We start from the raw sequence: 20,558 nt of genomic DNA, 5'->3' as shown, positions 1-20,558 counted from the left end.
ACTTTTTGAAAGTAGAAGTAACACTATATTAAAAGGTATTGCAAAAGAAAAACAATACATTTAAATTATGTTGGATGGGGAGTTAAATGTATATACTTTTCATTTTTCCTTAAAGTACATTAGTCTTATATTTTTTTACACCATATCTCGCTTAATTTGTATGTAACCGACATTTAACGGTGCTCTTTTTAAAGGCCTTTTCAAACACTACAAAAGGTGTTGGTAGCATTATACACCTAAAACCTACCGTTCCTCTGTTATTTTAAGTTGAATACACCAATTTGAGCATGCACCAAAAAACAAACTATTTTCACCTACCATATCTATTTTTGTATTATAAATACAACATTTACGAATGAACGAATCTCTTTATTATTTATAATCTAAATAATGTTTTATATAGTGTTTTTAGTTCGATGCATAGTTTTTAAGGTATTCACAAAAAATCAGTCCGAAAAGGTGTCATTTTTCAATGAAAATGGCCAATTTTCAACTACGCATAACTCAAAAAGTATTGAGTTCTCAAAAAAAAGTATAGACCAGTTTTTGCTTAGACATAGGTTCTTTAGCCACTTCCGTGCTTATTTTGACCAACAAATTTTCCACCCCCTTGAAGAAGTGGGAACCGCCCCAAGATAAAAGCGCCATAGTATATAGGGTAGATTTTGTTTCTTGAGCTATTCCCTACTTACTGTGAAAATATCAAGTACATCAATGTAGTAGGGTAGAATTCGGAGCCAAATACCCTCATTGAGTGCCCTACAATAATGCTCTGCTATGATAGCGTGAGAGAGGACACCGTAACTATTTACCGTATTTACCGTATTTACCGTAACTTTTCGAGTTTTTGAGGTACAGCAACGAATTTTATGTCATTGGAAAGGTAATTTTGCATTCTTTCAAAATATGTAAAAATATACAGGGCGCATCTAAAAAGATTAAGATTTTTTATTCATTTCCGGTTCAACCGGAAGCCATATTTTTGGTAAAATTTATTGTGATAATAGATAATAAAGTACCATATATGTCTGCAAAATTTAAAATTTAAGTTTCTATTATGAAGGAAGTTACGGGCACTCAAACATTTTTTTATAAAAAATACATAACTCGCCTCCTATAGGGAGTTAAGAAATCTGACTAATGTCATTCAATTTAGCGATAGGATATCAAAAACATATCAAAAAATAAAAAAATTCCTTGGAGCCATTTTTGAGAAAATCTAGTTCAAATTTATTTCAAATTTTGACCCCTTAAATATAGGCAACCCGTAACTTTCTCTGAAAAACGATAACATTCTTCTTATAGCCCCATCTTTAAGCTATATAGCGACGTTTTCAAATTAAACTTATCTTAAACAAGTTTTTAGATAGGTAGCGAAATGTGTCGGGTGGGCGGTCGGCCATGTTGGCCGCCATTTTGAATTTGGAAATGTCAAATTTCGTATTTTTATTTACCTATAGATGAGCTTACTTTGAGTTGAATTTCATTCATTTCGGTAAAAATTTGCAAAAATGGGCCCTAAATAACCCCCCTATTTCGGCCCCCCTTTGAGAGGTTTTTTTTAAAAGCTTAGTTTCTCGACAAAATTCTCTTAAACTTACTCATACCGAATTTCATCAAAATCGGTCCGGTAGTTTTTGCTGGGCGGTGGCGACATACGTACGTACGTACATACGTACGTACGTACGTACATACTTCCGATATGTTTTTTTTATTTGCTTTTTAGACTCAGCGGGACTCAAAACGTCGAAAAAAAGTGAAATCTGAAAAATTTTTTTTTGCACGATCCTATAACTTTATCTATTATACTATACTACGTATATAGTACGATAAAGTAAAAAGAATCCACACATTCTATATTATTATCGACACTCTAATAAGAGACCTGAATATACGTCTTTAATCTTATCGACTTATTTATCAACGTTTTCGTGTTATTAACAGATTTGCCAAAATTAAACAATGAAAAATTATTAAAGAAGCTGAAAATCTGATACAAAATAAAGACGACCAAGATACATCATGCATACATGAATGCATTCACTTAAAGAGTCAGTTGAATACCACAATAAAATCATCAATTGACATATCTTAATATTTAAAAGAAGAGTTAGTGCAGTCACTGAAGGTGGATATGAGCTACCTCCGATTTCGTTGAACCTCCATCGATTTTCATGAAAATTGGTGAGTGGTTAGAGGATATCTCAAGGAACAAAGGTGACATGGTGTCAACTTGCGCTTTTACCCTAGGGTTGTGCCCTTCTCGGGGGTGAAAATTATTTTATTAAAAATATCCCCAGAATTCGATAGAGGAACAAATTCTAAGCAAAATTTGTTACATAAAGTTATTAAAATTTTATTACACAAATAGTTTAATTTTTCGTGAGAAAAATGCATATTTTTCGTGAGAAAAATGCATGTTTTTAACCGATTTTTCATAAATAACTCAAAAACTATAAGATTTTACAAAAAAGTTATTATTACCGAAGTTGAAGTTAATAAAAAATGAAATAAACTCCTTACTGGATAAACGTTTTAATGTTATCTAAAAGTGAGTTAGGTATAGGTAATTGAATGTAGGTATATTGTTTTCGGCGAGTACCCAAATCTAAGTATTCAAGCTTACATAACGGGAAAATGATGCATTTTATATAAAACATAACCTTCTTTTAAATAGTTGTTAAAGTACTTAGAAATATCTATCAAATGAGCCCCCGAACAAGTTGATGGCATTAAAATTTATGCATTAAATATTTTTCAAAATTTACTTTTTTAAAAATTTATCCAAAAAAGTTATTGTTTTTTTTTAATAACTCCGTTAATTTTTATGATATCAGGTTTGCCTAAAAACTATTTGAAAGTTAATTTTAATGGCTATTAAACCACGTTGAATTTAATCTTTTGAACCCCTTACTTTTTTAAAAATAAAAGGTTAAATGGCCCCGGTTACATGGTTCTCGCAGCAAAATTTAAGCTTTAAACGTTTCTATCTAGGTTATTTTTTACCCTAGATAAATAGTAAAAAGGTAAAATATTTGATACAGAAAAAACTAAAATTTGGTTATACATATATCACTTTTTACGTACCTATATTGAGTATTTTTGGAGTTATGTATTATCAAAAGAAAATGAAAATTAGGATAATCTTAAAAATTCTGATTTTTTTCAAAATATGCATTCTAAACCGTTCAAAATTGTTGACATCATTACTTATGCTAATATAAATAAATTCTTGTAAGGATTACTATAAATTTTAATTTTTGTGGAAATGGTGTATGTTTTATTTTTCACTTTTTCCTAAAAAGTTCTAAAGGATTGTCTTATTTTTATCATAACTTGCTTAATTGTGATGCTGTTAACTTCTACTGCAGCTCATTTGATAGGTACTCCGAAGTACTTTGACAAGTGCTTAGCAGGTATATTTTATAAAATGCATCGTTTTCCCGTTATTTAAGCTTGAATACTTAGAGTTGAGTACTCGTCGAAAAAAATATACATTCAATTACCCATAACTCACTTTGAATTAACATTAGTTTAATTCTTTAAGTGAGGAGTTTATCCAGCTTTTTATTATATTCAATTTTGGTAATAATAACTTGTTTGTTAAAGCTTATAATTTTTGAGTTATACAGCTTTAAAACATGCATTTTTTACGAAAAAATAAAATTTTTGAATAACTCAAAAAGTCTTGATTTATATTAATAACTGTATATAACAAATTTTGCTTAGAATTTGTCTCTCTATCGATTTATGGTATTATTTAACAAATTCACTCCCGAGAAGGGGTGGCATCCACCACCACGGTAAAAGCGCAAGTTAAAATCATATCACCTTTATTCCTTGAGGTATCCTCTAACTGCTCACCAATTTTCATGAAAATCTACTGCACTAAGTGGATTGAAAGATATTTTCCCTAATTTTGACATCGCTTTGCACATTTATTTGTGCATCCCAGTTGCCAACGTGTCCGCTGAAAGGTCATTTTCGAAAATGTCAAGAATTAAAAATAACTTCCCATCAAGTATGACCTAAGAACGTGTTATAACAATTTGTCAATTTTATCAAGAAAAAATTTTTTTTTGGAAAGTCTTTTTGAAAAGAAGTCTTTGATGTGATCGAACTGGAATGACAATTTTTTCTGTTATAGGTATATAAACATCGTAAACAGTTTATATCCATTTTTAGTGTATTTTTATTTAAATCAAAATTTCTGCAATTTTTTTTTCGCAAAAATGGTACATGTTTGAAGGGCGGCTACTAGAGAATTGCCTAGAGCGTCAATTTACCTAAACGCGGCCCTGTGTTCATGGAATAGACTGTAAAAAGCCATAAAAACATGAATTACCGCAGCAGTTAAAAAGAAATTTTTGGCAAAAATGGCCCACTTTTCATTATTTAAACAATGAGAACGTTAATTAAATTATATACTTACCTTCTTGAAAACAACTTTGGTTTTCACCTTAACTTAATAAAATTTAAAAATCCACAAGGAAAAAGTTTTCCTGTAGTTGGCTATATACCATGTAATACAAAAAAACAGTAAAATCCTGTATAAAAGGTATATTTCAAAAATCCTCAAAAGGGCCACATCAAGATCACATAACTAGTTTTCGACTGGTTTATCAGTCATCATCAGTGCTTACCTAAAATGAATATAACCTGATAAAAAAGGCAAAGATGTTGAAATTTTGACTAGGGTTAAAAAATAGTCGGTTATACTCACGTGCAATGTACATGCTAACCACCAAGATAGTATTATACAAAAATATGTGGGTCAAAGCCCAGTAAAATTAGTCCGTCAAGGAAACATTGGTTTAAAATGTTACGTTAAGCCAGGATGTTTAAAATATTTTCTAATTTGCCCTAGGTAACATCTGAGGTGTAGAAATATGACTTGTTCACATGTTGGAAGTGAGACGGCAAGTGACAATGAAATGGTTGGGAACCTCAGAACGATAACAAGACAAACGACAGTTCCACAGGTAGTTAAAAATAACCTGTCATATTTAAAAATAAGGTATGCAGATTGTTAAAATTAGAAATGATGTAACATTGAATTTTAAATGATAATTTTCACAATGGAGTGTGTTGTTACATCATTTCTAATTTTAGCAATCTGCATACCTTATTTTTAAATATGACAGGTTATTTTTAACTACCTGTGGAACTGTCGTTTGTCTTGTCATCGTTCCGAGGTTCCCAACCATTTCATTGTCACTTGCCGTCTCACTTCCAACATGTGAACAAGTCATATTTCTACATCTCAGATGTTACCTAGGGCAAATTAGAAAATATTTTAAACATCCTGGCTTAAGGTAACATTTTAAACCAATGTTTCCTTGACGGACTAATTTTACTGGGCTTTGACCCACATATTTTTGTATAATACTATCTTGGTGGTTAGCATGTACATTGCACGTGAGTATAACCGACTATTTTTTAACCCTAGTCAAAATTTCAACATCTTTGCCTTTTTTATCAGGTTATATTCATTTTAGGTAAGCACTGATGATGACTGGTAAACCAGTCGAAAACTAGTTATGTGATCTTGATGTGGCCCTTTTGAGGGTTTTTTAAATATACCTTTTATACAGGATTTTACTGTTTTTTTTTTTAATAAAATTTGTTCCAACCTGTACCGAATCACATTTTGATTTATATGTAGGTATTGTAATTTTATTTGATCAGGTAAGTCATAAACTTGAGTCATACTTACAATACGCGTTGTTTGGTTGTGGATTATGTCCCTGTAGAGAACCATTTGGCAGCTTTTCTTGTTGCAATTCCAAATTTCGAGAACTATTTGTCAAGTTTTCCTGCCGCAATTCCAAATCACGAGAATTGCCTGGCACAGTTTCCTGTCGCCATTCCAAATCACGAGAATTGCCTGGCACGGTTTCCTGTCGCCATTCCGAATTGCGAGAAATGCCTGGCACGGTTTCCTGTCGCCATTCCGAATTGCGAGAAATACCTGGCACGGCTTCCTGCCGCCATTCCAAATCACGAGAAATGCCAGGCACGGTTTCCTGTCGCCATTCCAAATTGCGAGAACTGTATGACGGTTCTTCCTGTCGAAATTCGAAATCGCGAGAATCTTTGTCGATAAGATCAGAATTTTCTCGAGTTGATTTAATGACGCGTCGGTTCCTTTCCAAGGAGCCGGTGCGAGAAAAATGAGTTGAAGGTGAATCACAATCTTCGTCGTCCGATAATTCAGACAACGTTGGCCTAATAAACAAAAATAGGTACTCAATCTATAATTCTGCGAGTTAAACTTTTTTCTACCATAAACAGTATTGAAATTTAGGACAGCTTGTATATTAGTGCATCCTACCTAAAATGTGGAATCTGAATATTATATTTGTGCGTCACAGTGTTGCCATACTTTTTTTGTCTATTTCTTGTATAATTTCAATCAATGTTAAAAATATACCTACAAGAATAAAGAACTACTTGATTGGTGTTTCAAAACTATTTTTAATTTATTATAATCATTCATCTGTTTGATTTATCTATTTATCCTTTTTTATAACAATTTAAATTATCTTTTATTTAAAAACACTTATAGTTTATCTTCATTTATCTTTTTTATTTATCAGTTGATCTACTATTTTATAACAATTTTAATCAACTTTTGATTTAAAATGCCTTTTTTGAGCTTTTTGTATTAAAAACAACATAAAACACTACTTTGTTGGTGTTTCAAAACTATTTTTTAAATGTAACTTTATGTAATGTGGTATGAAAAAATTGAGGATATGGCAACGGTGTTACATGTCAAGCTATTGGGTGCACTAATATACAACCTGTCCGAAATTTATACCCATTATGCAGGGTGTAAGGCTGGGGCCACAGTAACGTCTAATGCCGTTAATTAACGCATTATTTGTCATCTCTGTAAGGCAAGTAATGCGTTAATTAACGGCATTAGACGTTATAGACGGAGAGGCAGCGCCGAAAAATCTCTCTGAATTTACTAAAGCTAGTTTTTTCACAGTTCATTACTGTGATTGTGTAGAGAAACATACTGCGGTCGGTCAAGCGAAACGTAGAACAGGGGTTACTGATAGGTTATCAAAGTTGCTTTCCTACGAAGGTAATGCAATCAATTTACTAAGGCTGAAAATCAGTACACACATTCTAAATAGAATATAAATAAAAGTTATTATAGTCGGTCAGCTGTATGACGGGACAGAGCCGGTCGGTGGGCCCCAGTGAATGTACAGGGTTATTCACTATATTCTGACCCCCCCGTAAACTGCTTTATGTACAGAATTAGAAAAAAATGTAAAATACAAAAGTTATTTGATTTTTAAATTATGATTTTTTGACATATATATTGTATTAGCGATGTCATCCATTTGGGCGTGATGACGTAATCGACTATTTTTTTTTATTAGGAATAGGGGTCGAGTGCTAGCTCATTTGAAAGGTTATTCAATTCCCTATTCAGTAATATAAACATTAGGTTTGTTCGTAGAACGATCAGCAATCGTTGCCAACCGTCAGACGCAAGCGCGTTCGTAGTCTACGAACTCGAACTGTTAACTGCGCAGCGCTAACTGTTAACTGCGCATGCGTCTGATGGTTGGCAACGGTTGCTGATCGATTGGATCGTACTACGAACAAACCTATTAACATGATTAATGATACGGGGTGCCCAAAAATTTTTTTTGAATTAAATTAATTGACACAAAAAGAAGAATGTATGTAATTTATTTAATTTAAAATATATTTTACTGCTGTTAGAAAGCAGAAAGAAAAGTTTATTGCACAAACAAACATTAACTTTTGCTTAAATTCAATGTTCAAACTGCCAAAAGGCAGATGGGTGGCGGCTTGAACATTGAATGTAAGTGAAATATAATGTTTATTTGTTTAATAAACATTTATTTATGTTTTCTGACAGCACTAGAATGTATTTTGAATTAAATAAATTACATACATTCTTCTTTTTGTGTCAATTAATTCAATTTAAATTTTTTTTTGGACACCCTGTATAATTAATCATGATAATGTTCATATTACTGAATAGGGGAATTGAATAACCTTTTAAATGAGCTAGCACTCGACCCCTATTCCCATTAAAAAAATAGTCGATTTCGTCATCAGGCCAAATTGGATGACGTCACTAGTACGATATATATATGTCAAAAAATCATAATTTAAAAATCGAATAACTTTTGTATTTTACATTTTTTTTAACTCTGTAAATAAAGAAGTTTACAGGGGGTCAAAATATAGTGAATAACCCTGTACATTCACTGGGGCCGAACGACCGGCTCTGTCCCGTCATACAGCTGACCGACTATAATAACTTTTATTTATATTCAATTTAGAATGTGTGTACTGATTTTCAGCCTTAGTAAATGGATTGCATTACCTTCGCAGGAAAGCAACTTTGATAACCTATCAGTAACCCCTATTCTACGTTTCGCCTGACCGACCACAGTATGTTTCTCTACACAATCACAGTCATCAACTGTGATAAAACTAGCTTTAGTAAATTCAGAGGGATTTTTCAGCGCTGCCTCTTGGACTATTACTGTGGCCCCAGCATAATAGAAAGAGAAAATCCATAAACTACGTTGTTGAAAAGGGGGAGGGGGTTTTTGCTTATTACGACGGTATACGACAGGGGGAGGGGGCCATGAGTGCACATCCGACGTCGTTTATGTTCACGAATATAAAAAATATACCCTATTTTAGAATTAAATGAATTAGCAGGTATAGTATTTTTACTACAAAAGCAAGATTACGTAGGTCAAAATTTTTGACGTATGAGCACTGTCAAAACATTAGAATGTGACTTTTCATCGTGGCCACGTTTATGTCATTACTTGCCAGAGATATTTTTCTTTGTTTTTGTTTACTATAATAATAATATCTATAATTATTTATTCTAATTAATGATGTCAATTGGTTTTCATTACTTGCCGACATATATTAATTAGAATATTATCATAGTGTAGGTATAATCATTAAAATACAGTCGGAAAAGTGAAAGAATACCCATGAACGAACATATAAAACACACTGTATTTTCCTGTCAATAATTATTATTACATGTACTTGCGCTGGGCAATTTTCTTTGTGACGCGGTGACAGGAAAATACAGCGTGTTTTATATGTTCGTTCATGGGTATTCTTTCATTTTTCCGACTATATATTATTTCACAGCCCACAGCATAATTGACCACAACCAGCAACACTAAACTGTCATTGCGTTTGAATGTATGAGCAGAGTACGTACGAATGTCTGAAATATTTAACTAAAATTATTATTTTTTGGAATATTGAACTTAAATAATTGTTTTAGAAAATTTATATTATTGATAATAATAAATGTTTTTGGTTATTTAATTAATATAATTCTAAAATTCTCAATGTAATCGCGATTACCTTGTTCTTATTAAAATATTATAGGTACCTACCATGTGGACGCTTATTCAAGATCAGGAAGTTCCGTGTTGGTGTCGTATTTTAGCTGTGCTACACAAATTTCAATTCTACAGTTGATGTTATCGGTGATGTTATGGAATATCATTATTTTCGTTAACATTAACAAATATTTTGGCATATGATTAATATATTTCGGCAATTGATGAAATCCGATTGACATCATTAATTAGAATAAAGAATTAAATATTATTTTTATAGTAAACAAAAACAAAGAAAATATCTGACAAGTAATGACATAAACGTGGCCATGATGAAAAGTCACATTCTAATGTTTTGACAGTGCTTTTACGTCACAAATTTTGACCTACGTAATGTTGCTTTTGTAGTAAAAATACTGTATATTACTTTTTCGCATACTTTTCATTTCGTTTTTATCACTCACGGCCTTAATAATATTACTAGCAGTTTTGTACAGAATAACAAACAATAAAACATTGTTCTATGTATTTAAATAAACGCTTCTGTACAGAACAACGTCTGGAAGCAATAAATGAACTGTTCGTTTATTTACTAAATACTCTGTGTGAAACAATTCTACAAGAATGAATAGAAATAAAATATTCTATTTTACTTAGTACATTGTATTTATAGTTAATAAAAGAAATGGTATTGAAATCAAAACAAAATAAGTATCGAGATTTATATTATGCAGTTAAGAAAGCATAGGAACTCCCATAAAATAATGGTCTTTTGTCCCAATAAAGCTAATTAATTGTACAGTGAATTGAGAGAAAAAAGAACGCGGATATTAACGAGCTACAAAGTAATACTGATTTGGATACATTCGTAAATAAACTTTGATAGCTAACTTTAAAAAATCCAGAAATAACATGGAATTTAAAAAAAAACACTAAAAGGGGGGTCATGAGTTGCAATTGCGACGTCGGCATGGGGGGGGGGGTCAACTGTAAACGACGTTTTACGACGGAAGGGGGGAGAATATTAAAAAGTCCAAAATTTTTACGACGTAGTTTATGGATGTTCAAAAACAAGAAAAAAACCCGCTAAACGTCGTAAAAATGAGTGGTGCATACAATATTTCAGCTACAAAAGAGCTGATATGAATATTATGTGGCGCAAAATAAATCTAGAACTAAAAGGAGAACAGCTGTTGAATATTTCTCCCTACGATCAAGCGTGCTGGCGCGAAACCGCGGCAAAGCGAGTCGAAGGTAGGGATATTCAACATGATGTACCTCTGGTAATTTTACTCCGATCAATCTGAAATTTTCAGAGTATTCTTTTGTAGTTATGTACTTTCATTTACAATAATAGAAAAATCGCAAATTTCAATAGGTTTGAAACCAAAATACTTATATGAAAAATATTTGACCCTCGTATATTCAAGAAAATAAATAGTCGAGGAAATGAAGCATTTTGGCTCGCAATTTTTTCGTCCAGCATGGATTTACTTGAAATTTTCACAGAAGGTAGGGAATAGTCCAAGGATCATTTTCTATATCATGCCGCTGTACGCTAAAACCTTGGGGGTGGTTGCCACCCCCAAGGGAATTTTTTATTACATTTAACCATGTAAATCGATGTAAAAAGTGATTCTAAGAAAAAAATGTTTTTTACATTTTCTTCGTAAAACTAATATTTTTCTAGTTATTCGCGCTTGAAGAGTAACAGTTTTTCGATGAAAACATCGACTTTTTTATAGCTTTTTGAGAATATGTACCTCGAAAAGTATGCATTTAATCAAAAAAACTGTAAATATCAAAATTGTATCTTTTAGTAACACAAACCACATTATTTTTCTATAATATCTTTAAGACCAATACAAACCGACATACGGCATGTTAAAAGTTAGCTTTTTTCGTCAAATGCATAATTTGAAATATTCAAAGTAAAAAGTTTTTTCGAGGAAAACTTAAAAAATATTTTTTTAAGTATATAGTTAGGTCTTTCAAAAAATAATAATAAAAAGTTTCTAGTCTGAAAATTAAGCGAAAAAAAGGTGGGTACCTGCTTTTCCCTATGAAAAAATCAGTGAAAACAAGCCTCTAACTACCATCCTGCTTAAAAATTGGTCGTCACTTTTCAGTAATTCCTTTTATATTTATATTATCAATACACCCAAGAAGTGTGACCCATTTAAAAGGCCTAATTTTAGAAAAATTGGAGTTTAAAGAAAAATTATTTTTTTGGAATTTCCCATTTTTCACCTTTCACTTCAAAATATCTCCGAAAATACTGGAGATACGAAAAAAATGATAAACTACTAAATTGTAGCTTTTTTAATAACTAAAATTTTCTTGTGCATAGATTTTCATTACAGTAAACAGCGAGATATAGCTGTTTAAAACCTCTATTTACGAGCAAACACCCCCTTATTCAAGCCTTTTAAACCCACCCTAATTAAAAACTAAGGGATCTTACGGAATTTAGTTTACAGTCTTATAACTCTTCAAAAATCCTACAAAGTCATTTTTGAAAAAACTTTTTGTCGCCAAAAATGAAAGAGCTATGTTTATAAAACGAATTTTTGTTTCGAAAAATTCGGATAGTCCCCTTATGGATAATTTTCAATGTACATACCTATGTATAATACCACAGAAACGGTTCGAATACTGGAAGATGACTAAAAAACTATTTGTATTTGTATTTGTTCATATTTGTAAATTCGTATTTTTGTGTAAATAAATGTTTTTGTAATTCTTTAATTCTACTTTTTTGTCTGTATATATCTATTAAAATATCTACTTATAAAAACTGTAATGTTATTAAGGGTGGTTTTTAAGGGTTGAAATATTATTATATTATATCCTAAAGTATAAAACAATCATTATTTAACCAATCAAAACCAAATTTTACCCATATTAAAGTTTTTTAATGTTTTTATATAATTTTTGACCATAAGGGGTAGTTTACACCCCTAAAAATAATTAACCCCCTTAAGCATGATATAGAATATAAAGTACAGGGTGAGATGATCCTAATCCCAAATTTTTATGTAAATCGATGCAAGCCGAAATTATTCTTTTAGGATACGTAAATTTTTTATATATAGCTCCAACAAGGGTGGTTTTATGGGTTGAAATAATATGATAGTACATATCTGGACCTCGGAGGTAAACTACACTATGTCGACATGGTGTTGTTTTGAATCAGTGTTTTAATCCACTTATTCTATTAGTTGGATTATACAAATTGGTTATATATTATTATTAAAATATTGTCATATTGTCTTTCAACCGATTATGGGATATATCAGATTTTTATTAACATCCTGAGTGCTCCAAATTTTGTTGCAAACACACGCTAAACAAATTTGCTCGAAATGACATAGTGTAGTTTACCTCCGAGGTCCCCAGATATGTCTTAAAGCATAAAACAATCATTATGTAACTAATAAGAAACAAATGTTGACAATATTAAAGTTTAAAATGTTATTTTATAATTTTTTACAAGTAGGGGTAGTTTTCACCCTTAAAAAACCAAAAGCGTACAAATCTCAATATAGAAAATGAACTAGAGGGTGAAATGAGCCGAATCCCAAATTTTTGTACAAATCGATGCTGGACGAAAAAATTGCGAGGTTTTGCAGTTTTTTCAGCTTCATTTCCTCGACTAAAAGACCATATTGAATATATCTGTAAGATACACTTTGGATAATTTACTTTTTTAATGTTGAATAATTTAATTACAGTTTACACAAAAAATTGGCTGGATTATTATGTTCATTTTCATAAAAAAAAATGTCAAATAGTTTGACGTGTGGTTAATTTACCTAAACCTATATTTTTTCATAATGTATAATTGATGAAAGACACATGCCACAGAGAAACTGTTATACAGGGTGATTGATTAGTGGGGTAAAGCTCAATAGATCCGCTATAGTAATAGATAGCAATAAAAGTTAATAACAAAAATTGTAGACATCTTTGAGATTCATATTACAAAATTAGTTAGAATGTTACAGGGTGTTCGATAAACTAGTGGCAGACCAAACTTGTTTTTTTTTAATGGAACACCCTGTATTTTATTTTATATTCGAAATCTCCTTAACTGTCCCATCACAAAAATATAAAGGTTTGTTATGTTATACAGGGTATGTACAAAGTTATAACCAATTTTCTATGAAAAGCGTAACAAGTTCAACTCCCTGTATAAATAAAAATAAGCACAAAAGCAATGGTTTATTGATGCCATATTTTTTTGTCGATTGTTAACATTATTAAGAATGGTTGACATTGCTAATTTTCTTTATGTCGAATACAGGGTGAGTCAAAACGCAAGTACATTATTTTCTCAGTAATTTTAAATGGAATACCCTGTATTTTATATCACTATTGAAAAGTACCATTATAGTACTTTCATTTGTATACAACATTCCCTATGTCTAAATTTATTAGTTTTCGAGATATTTTTATTTTTTAATGGACCAGTAGCGTGGCCACCCAGATCACCAGAATTTAATAAACTGGACTGATTTTTTTGGGGTTACATTATATTAAGAATGAAGGTTATAAAATGCCTCCAACAACAACTGATAAGATGAAAAATGGAATACAAAATATATAGAGTATTAATTTACACATGAATGCTTCGTAGTGTAAAAGGGGTGACACACACGCGAGTAAGTACGCGAACTTATGGCTCGACGACCTTTTTCGCGCGTTTGTCACGGCAAGTACGCGTACTTTAAGTCCGCCGTCGATCCGACAAGTTTGAAATCTTACTCGTAGCCTGTACGTGTATCACTGCGTCGAGCCACGAGCCGTTATTTTATTGCGTTTATGTTACACCTATATTTTCACCAATTAAGCAAATTTCCTATAAATAATTGAATCGTTTATTGTTGAAAGTTACATTTTATAAGTTTTTAGAAAACCGTAAAAAACTATTTTAAGCTATTATACTAAATTATTTTAGATTATATGTTTTTGAGTAAACCTTCTTATTTATAGGCCTACCTTGTATTAAATTATAATAGATCAAAAACAAGTGATATATTTCACATCATCATTTTGACAGCTTACCTCACTTACAAAAAATGAACGAATAAATGAACGACAATGGTCTATTAGGACAATTTTTTTTAATAAAACGATATTTTTTGTAAAATATAATGTAAAATGTAAGTGTTCATTTTAATGAAACGTAGGTACTGAAAATACCGACAATATACCTAAGTATGCCGTGTGTCACCGACGGCGAGCCGAGTAAGTCCGCGAGCTTTAAACCCGCGTACTTAAAGTTTGCGTGTGTGTCATGCGCTTAAGTAACTCATTCAATGACCATTTTTAGGCATGCATAAATGTATTAGCAGGTCATTTTGAACACCTTATGTAATTAAATATTTTTCAATAATGTTGTATTTTGTGTTCATGTTTTTTTTTGTAAAATTGTTTACTGATAAATTATTTTTCGTTCTTTATTTGTTACATCGTTACATTTACATACAAAAGTAGTTTTTAATTGTTTTCCCAAAATGTTGCATTTGGTGTTTGTGTTTTTTTTTTGTAAAAACTAATAAATTCTTTTTCTTTCTTTATTTGCTACAGTGTTACATTGATATCAGTCTGAATTTGTTGGATTGATAAATCAGTAATCATAAATTGTCAGTTTTACACAATTCAGTGATGGCTTACCTAAAATTTGGAAAGATTTAGACTCGTAATTATTAATTTGCTCTGAAAACTGAAAATATCTCGAAAACTAATAAATTTAGACATAGGGAATGTTATATAAAAATTAAAGTACGGTAATGGTACTTTTCGATAGTAATATAAAACACAGGGTGTTCCATTTAAAACTACTGAGAAAATAATGTACTTGCGTTTTAACTCATCCTGTATTCGATATAAAGGAAATTGCCAATATTAATCATTTCTAAAAATTTTGATAATCAATAAAAAAATATGGCACCAATAAACCATTTCTGTTGTGCTTATTTTTATTTATACAGGATGTTGAACTTGTTACGATTTTCATATAAAATTGGTTATAACTTTGTACATACCCTGTATAATGTATAACATAACAAACCTTCATATTTTTGAGATGGGACAGTTAAGGAGATTTCTAATATAAAATAAAATACAGGGTGTTCCATTTAAAAAAAAAACAACATAAGTTTGGTCTGCCACTAGGTTATCGAACACCCTGTAACATTCTAACTAATTTTGTAATATGAATCTCAAAGTTGTCTACAATTTTTGTTATTAACTTTTATTGCTATCTATTACTACAGCGGATCTACTAAGCTTTACCCCACTAATCAATCACCCTGTAGAACAATAATAAGGAACCGATAATACTATCATAATAGTAATAGAAAACCTTTTAAAGCTTGCAGCATAACCTAACCTAACAAAACCTAAAGAAAATTTACCTGATCTACAAAAACGTAACTTATATGTTAAAAAAAATAACTTACGTATTAAAAAGATCATTCTACTTACGCATACAATGAAATAGCATCATCGTCATGTTTAACCGGAGTAATACTTAGCTCCTTTCGCTTGTGCGGCACTGGTTTAGGTGGTTGCGGGCTTTTAAATACAAAATTACTACAAATCGAAGAAAAAGTAGTTTTAGAATATGATTTGAAAAAATTCACATTATACTTACTCTGCCACTTTCTGATGAAACTGATCGGAACTTTTAACATCAAAAACGTGGTTATCTTTAGCAACAACTGGGCGAATATACCCTATATCCTTTAAAAACAATCGGGTAGGCTTGAAATGATTGTTGGCAGGCCACGCTCTTACTGGTCTCTCGAAAACGTCAATACACAATGGTGCCTTTATGAGATCTTTCAAAAACTGATCGTCATCATCTTCTGTATTTGAAAGTGTTTCCTGTTGGGTATTTACATCGTCTTCATATTCAAATTCACTTGCGAGCATTTCTTCTTCGAACATTTCCTCAGTTTCTTGATCTCTTTCTGTCGGTACATCATCATGATCATCTGTCGGTACATCTTCATCATCATAATATTCTTCTAGAAGAGCTTCTTCGTCCGAAAAACCCGCTTCTAGACTCGAAAGTTTCGATTCATTCTCAGAATCAACTTCATAATTAAGTATCTCATTATCTGGTAACATATCTGGTTGACTATTTGATCTAGCTGTTTTATTTGAAATTTCTTGTTCTGTATGTATCCTATCTCCTGCAGCATGACTGTTATTCACCTGTTTTTCTGGAAAAGACAAAAGAGACTAAATATTTTTTGCACGACATTTTTGGTACTGTTTGTTAAGAATTATGGAAGGCAATGATCGAGCTCGGCGTACCCAAGAAACTAGCTGCGGCAACACAAATGTGTGTAAGAACTCTTTTGCACAAGTTAGAATAGGGGGGAAGAATATCAAATGATTTCTGCGTAAATTCTGGACTGAGATAGGGAGATCCGTTGTCCCCATTGTTGTTTAACCTGGCCTTAGAATATGTCATGCGAAAAATGTATCCAAAAATCAAACCAGACATAACTGCTCGGGGAGCAAAAATCATACTCGCTTTTGCCGATGACGTAGACGCAGTGGCATAATCAACATTAGACAGTAAGGATATTTTCTCGAGCTTTGACGAAGCTGCATTAAACATCGGTCTAAACATAAATGAAGATAAAACAAAATACGTGGTCGTAACGATCGTAACTACGATCATTACAACTTACTATAAACGATCATTACTATAACTAAAAGAATCAAGATGGACCAGAAAACTAATTGACTGGCGCCAAAGAGAAGACAAACGCAGCAGAGGACGACCACCAACAAGCTGGATGGACGACAATAAACGGATATCCAAGAAATGGCAACAGGACGCACAGAACAGTGGAGAGTGGCCAAAAATGGGAGAGACCTATGTCCAGCAGTGGACAGAAGAAGTTGCATGATGATGACTGTTTTAAGGGTCCACGTTTCAACTGCATAGAGAAGAGTCGACCAGACGTAGGATTTTGATAAACGTAGTTGAATTTCGTGTTGTTTTTTCGGGATCACATAGCATTCTTTTCATTTTTTTTTTTCGAAAGATTTTCGAACGACAGAGTAGGGACATTGTAGAGTCTTTCATTGTAATAATATAGAAGTAGGATAAAACATAAAATTTACTTACGATTTCCATTCACACCATTGCAAACAGGATATGGTTGTTCTGATTCATCGCAATCTTCACATTCCATAGGACTAACTTCATCATTTGGAGCTGTATAATCAAAATATTGGTTTTTGCTGTCCTTTTCACATTCAACAAGTTCCGTAGAATACATACCCCTAAAAAGAGAAGATAAGTAAAATATTATAAAACATAGATAAACTGAAGTAAGAATTATCCGCTGGGAACGTTGACTATCATTTTAGGTAACGTGGTTCACTCTGTCGACGCGGGGGACGATCCTATGTGTATGCTTTATAGAGAATTAACATATCGGAAAAAACGGGAAAAATTGGGAAAAAACAGGTTTTTTCCGTTTTTTTTCCAGACCATTGAAAAAATTGGAAAAAATGGGAAAATTTGAAAATGTTTTTTAATTCAGACTTAAGTGTACTTAAACTAAGAGACTTTAATTGTAAGTGTCAAAACCGAATCTTCAAAGGTAGAAAGCACATTATTTAACCAAATTGCTCAGTGGTATATTTTTATCTGAGTCTGCATCTGAATCTTCAGACCAAGCATCTGATTAAGACGCGATCTCCACTTCACCATCCTGAACGGATAACACAAACAACATGATTTTTGTCAGTCTCTTTTAAAAGTGGATCTGGTCTAGTATCGTAAATAAATATCTACAGCGTGTCTACAGACTTAAGTTGGAAACATATGGGAAACTTTTTTATTATTAATTTTACGAAAAAAAGTTATTCTTTATAAAAAGTTCTGCATGCCCCAAAACCTAAGATTCAATCATCAGATATCAAATTTTCTCAATATTATACGAGGTATGTAAAAATATATGAATTTCGGTCAATGGTAAAGTACCTTTATTTCTCTCAATATCGAAAATTCTTATGATAAAAAGTTGATTGGAATTAAAAACTTAGATCAAATATGCAATTACATGCTTCTAATTGAAAAAAAAATTTTTTTCTCAAATTTATGGATATTCAACATCGTTTTTAATTATTATAATTATGATAACTCGTTTATTATTCATTTTACGAAAAAAAGTTATTCTTCATAAAAAGCTTTGCATGGTCTAAAATCTAAGACACAACCATGATATATCAACTTTTATTAATTTTATACGAGGTGTGTCAAAAAATATGAAATTCGCTCAAGATTATAGTATCTTTATATTTCACAATGTTTCAATTAGAAGGATGTAATTGCATATTGAAACATAGTTTTTAATTCTAAACAACTTTTTTAATAACCGTTTTCAATATTGTGAAAAATAAAGGTACTTTACTCTTGAGTGAAATTCATATTTTTTGACATACCTCGTATAAAATTAATAAAATGTGATATCTGATGGTTGCATCTTCGGTCTTAGGACATACAGAGCTTTTTATCAAGAATACCTTTTTTTCGTAAAAGTAATAATAAATGAGTTATCGTATGTGTAATAAATAAAAACGAAGTTAGTATCAATTTTGAGAAAAATTTGGAAAATATTTTTTTTCCAATTAGAAGCATGTAATTGCATATTTGATCTTAGTTTTTATTTCCAGACAACTTTTCATAATAAGAATTTTCGATATTGAGAAAAATAAAGGTACTTTACTCTTGAACGAAGTTCATATTTTTTGAGATACCTCGTATAATATTGACAAAATTTGATATCTGATGATTGAATCTTAGGTTTTAGAGCATGCAGAACTTTTTATAAAGAATAACTTTTTTTCGTAAAATGAATAACAAAAAAGTTTCCCATATGTTTCCAACTTAAGTAGACACGCTGTATAACCAAATTTAAATCAATAGCAACAACTTATAAATTTTATCCTGTGATAACAAATTTTTTTTTGCTTGTATATATTATTATGAGGTTGTGTAAAGACCAGTTTCTTTCTGAGGCGGAAGATGGAGGTCCATTTAAAATTCGGGAGGGAATTGGCATAAGTGGCTGCGATGTACATAAACCTTGCTACCATATAACGGGATTAGTACTACATATTTGCACTATCCCATAAAGAATTTCGACTAAAAAATCCAGTTTTTGTTCTAAATTGGGCTAGATTTGCCACCTCCTTCCCTACATCTAGGTTTAAGCCCAGTCTTTTCACCTCCGAATAAATAGTTATCGGGAAGTTTATCCGGCAGATTACATGTAAATCTCTCAAATAAATTTCCCGATATCTAATTATTCGGAGGTGAAATGACCGGGCCTTAGTGAACAAGCCATTTCAGTAATGAAGTTTATGGCTTCCATTAGTTGGTCTTCATTCAATTATTCTTCTTTAAAACGAGCATCAAGAGGCTGCAAAGTGAATCAGCTTAGAACAAAATTCGTAGCGTTTTTCAACATATATATTTTAGCAAGCTTTCGATAAGAGAACTAGTCTGGTTAACTTGTTGGGGAATATTTTTTAATATTGTGTCTTTTATATACCTACTTAAAGACAAAAGTCACTTCTGATAATACAGATCTCGAATTCTACTAAATTTATCGATTTTGATACGGGATGCAGAATTTGTTTTGTATATTGTAACAAACGTCAATTTTTCCGTATTTTTCCATTTTTTCCTGTTTTTTTCCGGAAAAAAACAGGATTTTTCCTGCACCCAATTTTTCCGGAAATTTTAAATCTCTAATGCTTTATGTGTGATTTACAAAAACAAGAGACTACTTAAAATTTTATTATTAATTTTGTGCTAATGCATCAATACATTATTACAAATTTGCTATAAATACACTATATGGTAGAAAATGTCTGACATAATACATAAATATAATTTAAATATAGAAAATACGAAGAGATGGCTGACAGCCGAAGTGTGACGTCACCACTGCAATATATTGTTATTTGTAAACAAAGGTTGAAAAGCCAGGATTTGCCCAATCTCGAGCATTTTTAATTCCTATAAAGTTGAAATTTTGCTCTTCTACTGCTTTTTCTGCTTAAGTATAGTGTTATTAAGATAATACCACCATAATTAGGCCTTAAATTTCTTTGAAATATGTATAGTTTTTTAGT

The 20,558-nt window shown here is 31.5% G+C and overlaps 1 protein-coding gene across 2 annotated transcripts in view; it reads right to left on the bottom strand.

Moving 5' to 3' along the window:
• The window catches only part of LOC114339437 (uncharacterized), a 138,700-nt gene that overhangs the window by 82,950 nt on the left and 35,192 nt on the right, over window positions 1-20,558 (bottom strand). For both annotated transcript variants that reach the window (XM_050654717.1, XM_050654718.1), the window contains 4 exons: window positions 17,536-17,693; window positions 16,042-16,615; window positions 15,873-15,980; window positions 5,717-6,228 (listed from right to left, as the gene is read on the bottom strand). In XM_050654717.1, the coding sequence (XP_050510674.1) occupies window positions 5,717-6,228; window positions 15,873-15,980; window positions 16,042-16,615; window positions 17,536-17,693 (1,352 nt within the window). The remainder of the gene's footprint in view (window positions 1-5,716; window positions 6,229-15,872; window positions 15,981-16,041; window positions 16,616-17,535; window positions 17,694-20,558) is intronic.

The sequence above is a fragment of the Diabrotica virgifera genome, chromosome 6 (assembly GCF_917563875.1).
Source record: "Diabrotica virgifera virgifera chromosome 6, PGI_DIABVI_V3a".
Classification (NCBI taxonomy): domain Eukaryota; kingdom Metazoa; phylum Arthropoda; class Insecta; order Coleoptera; family Chrysomelidae; genus Diabrotica; species Diabrotica virgifera.
This window is presented reverse-complemented; position numbering and strand designations above follow the sequence as displayed.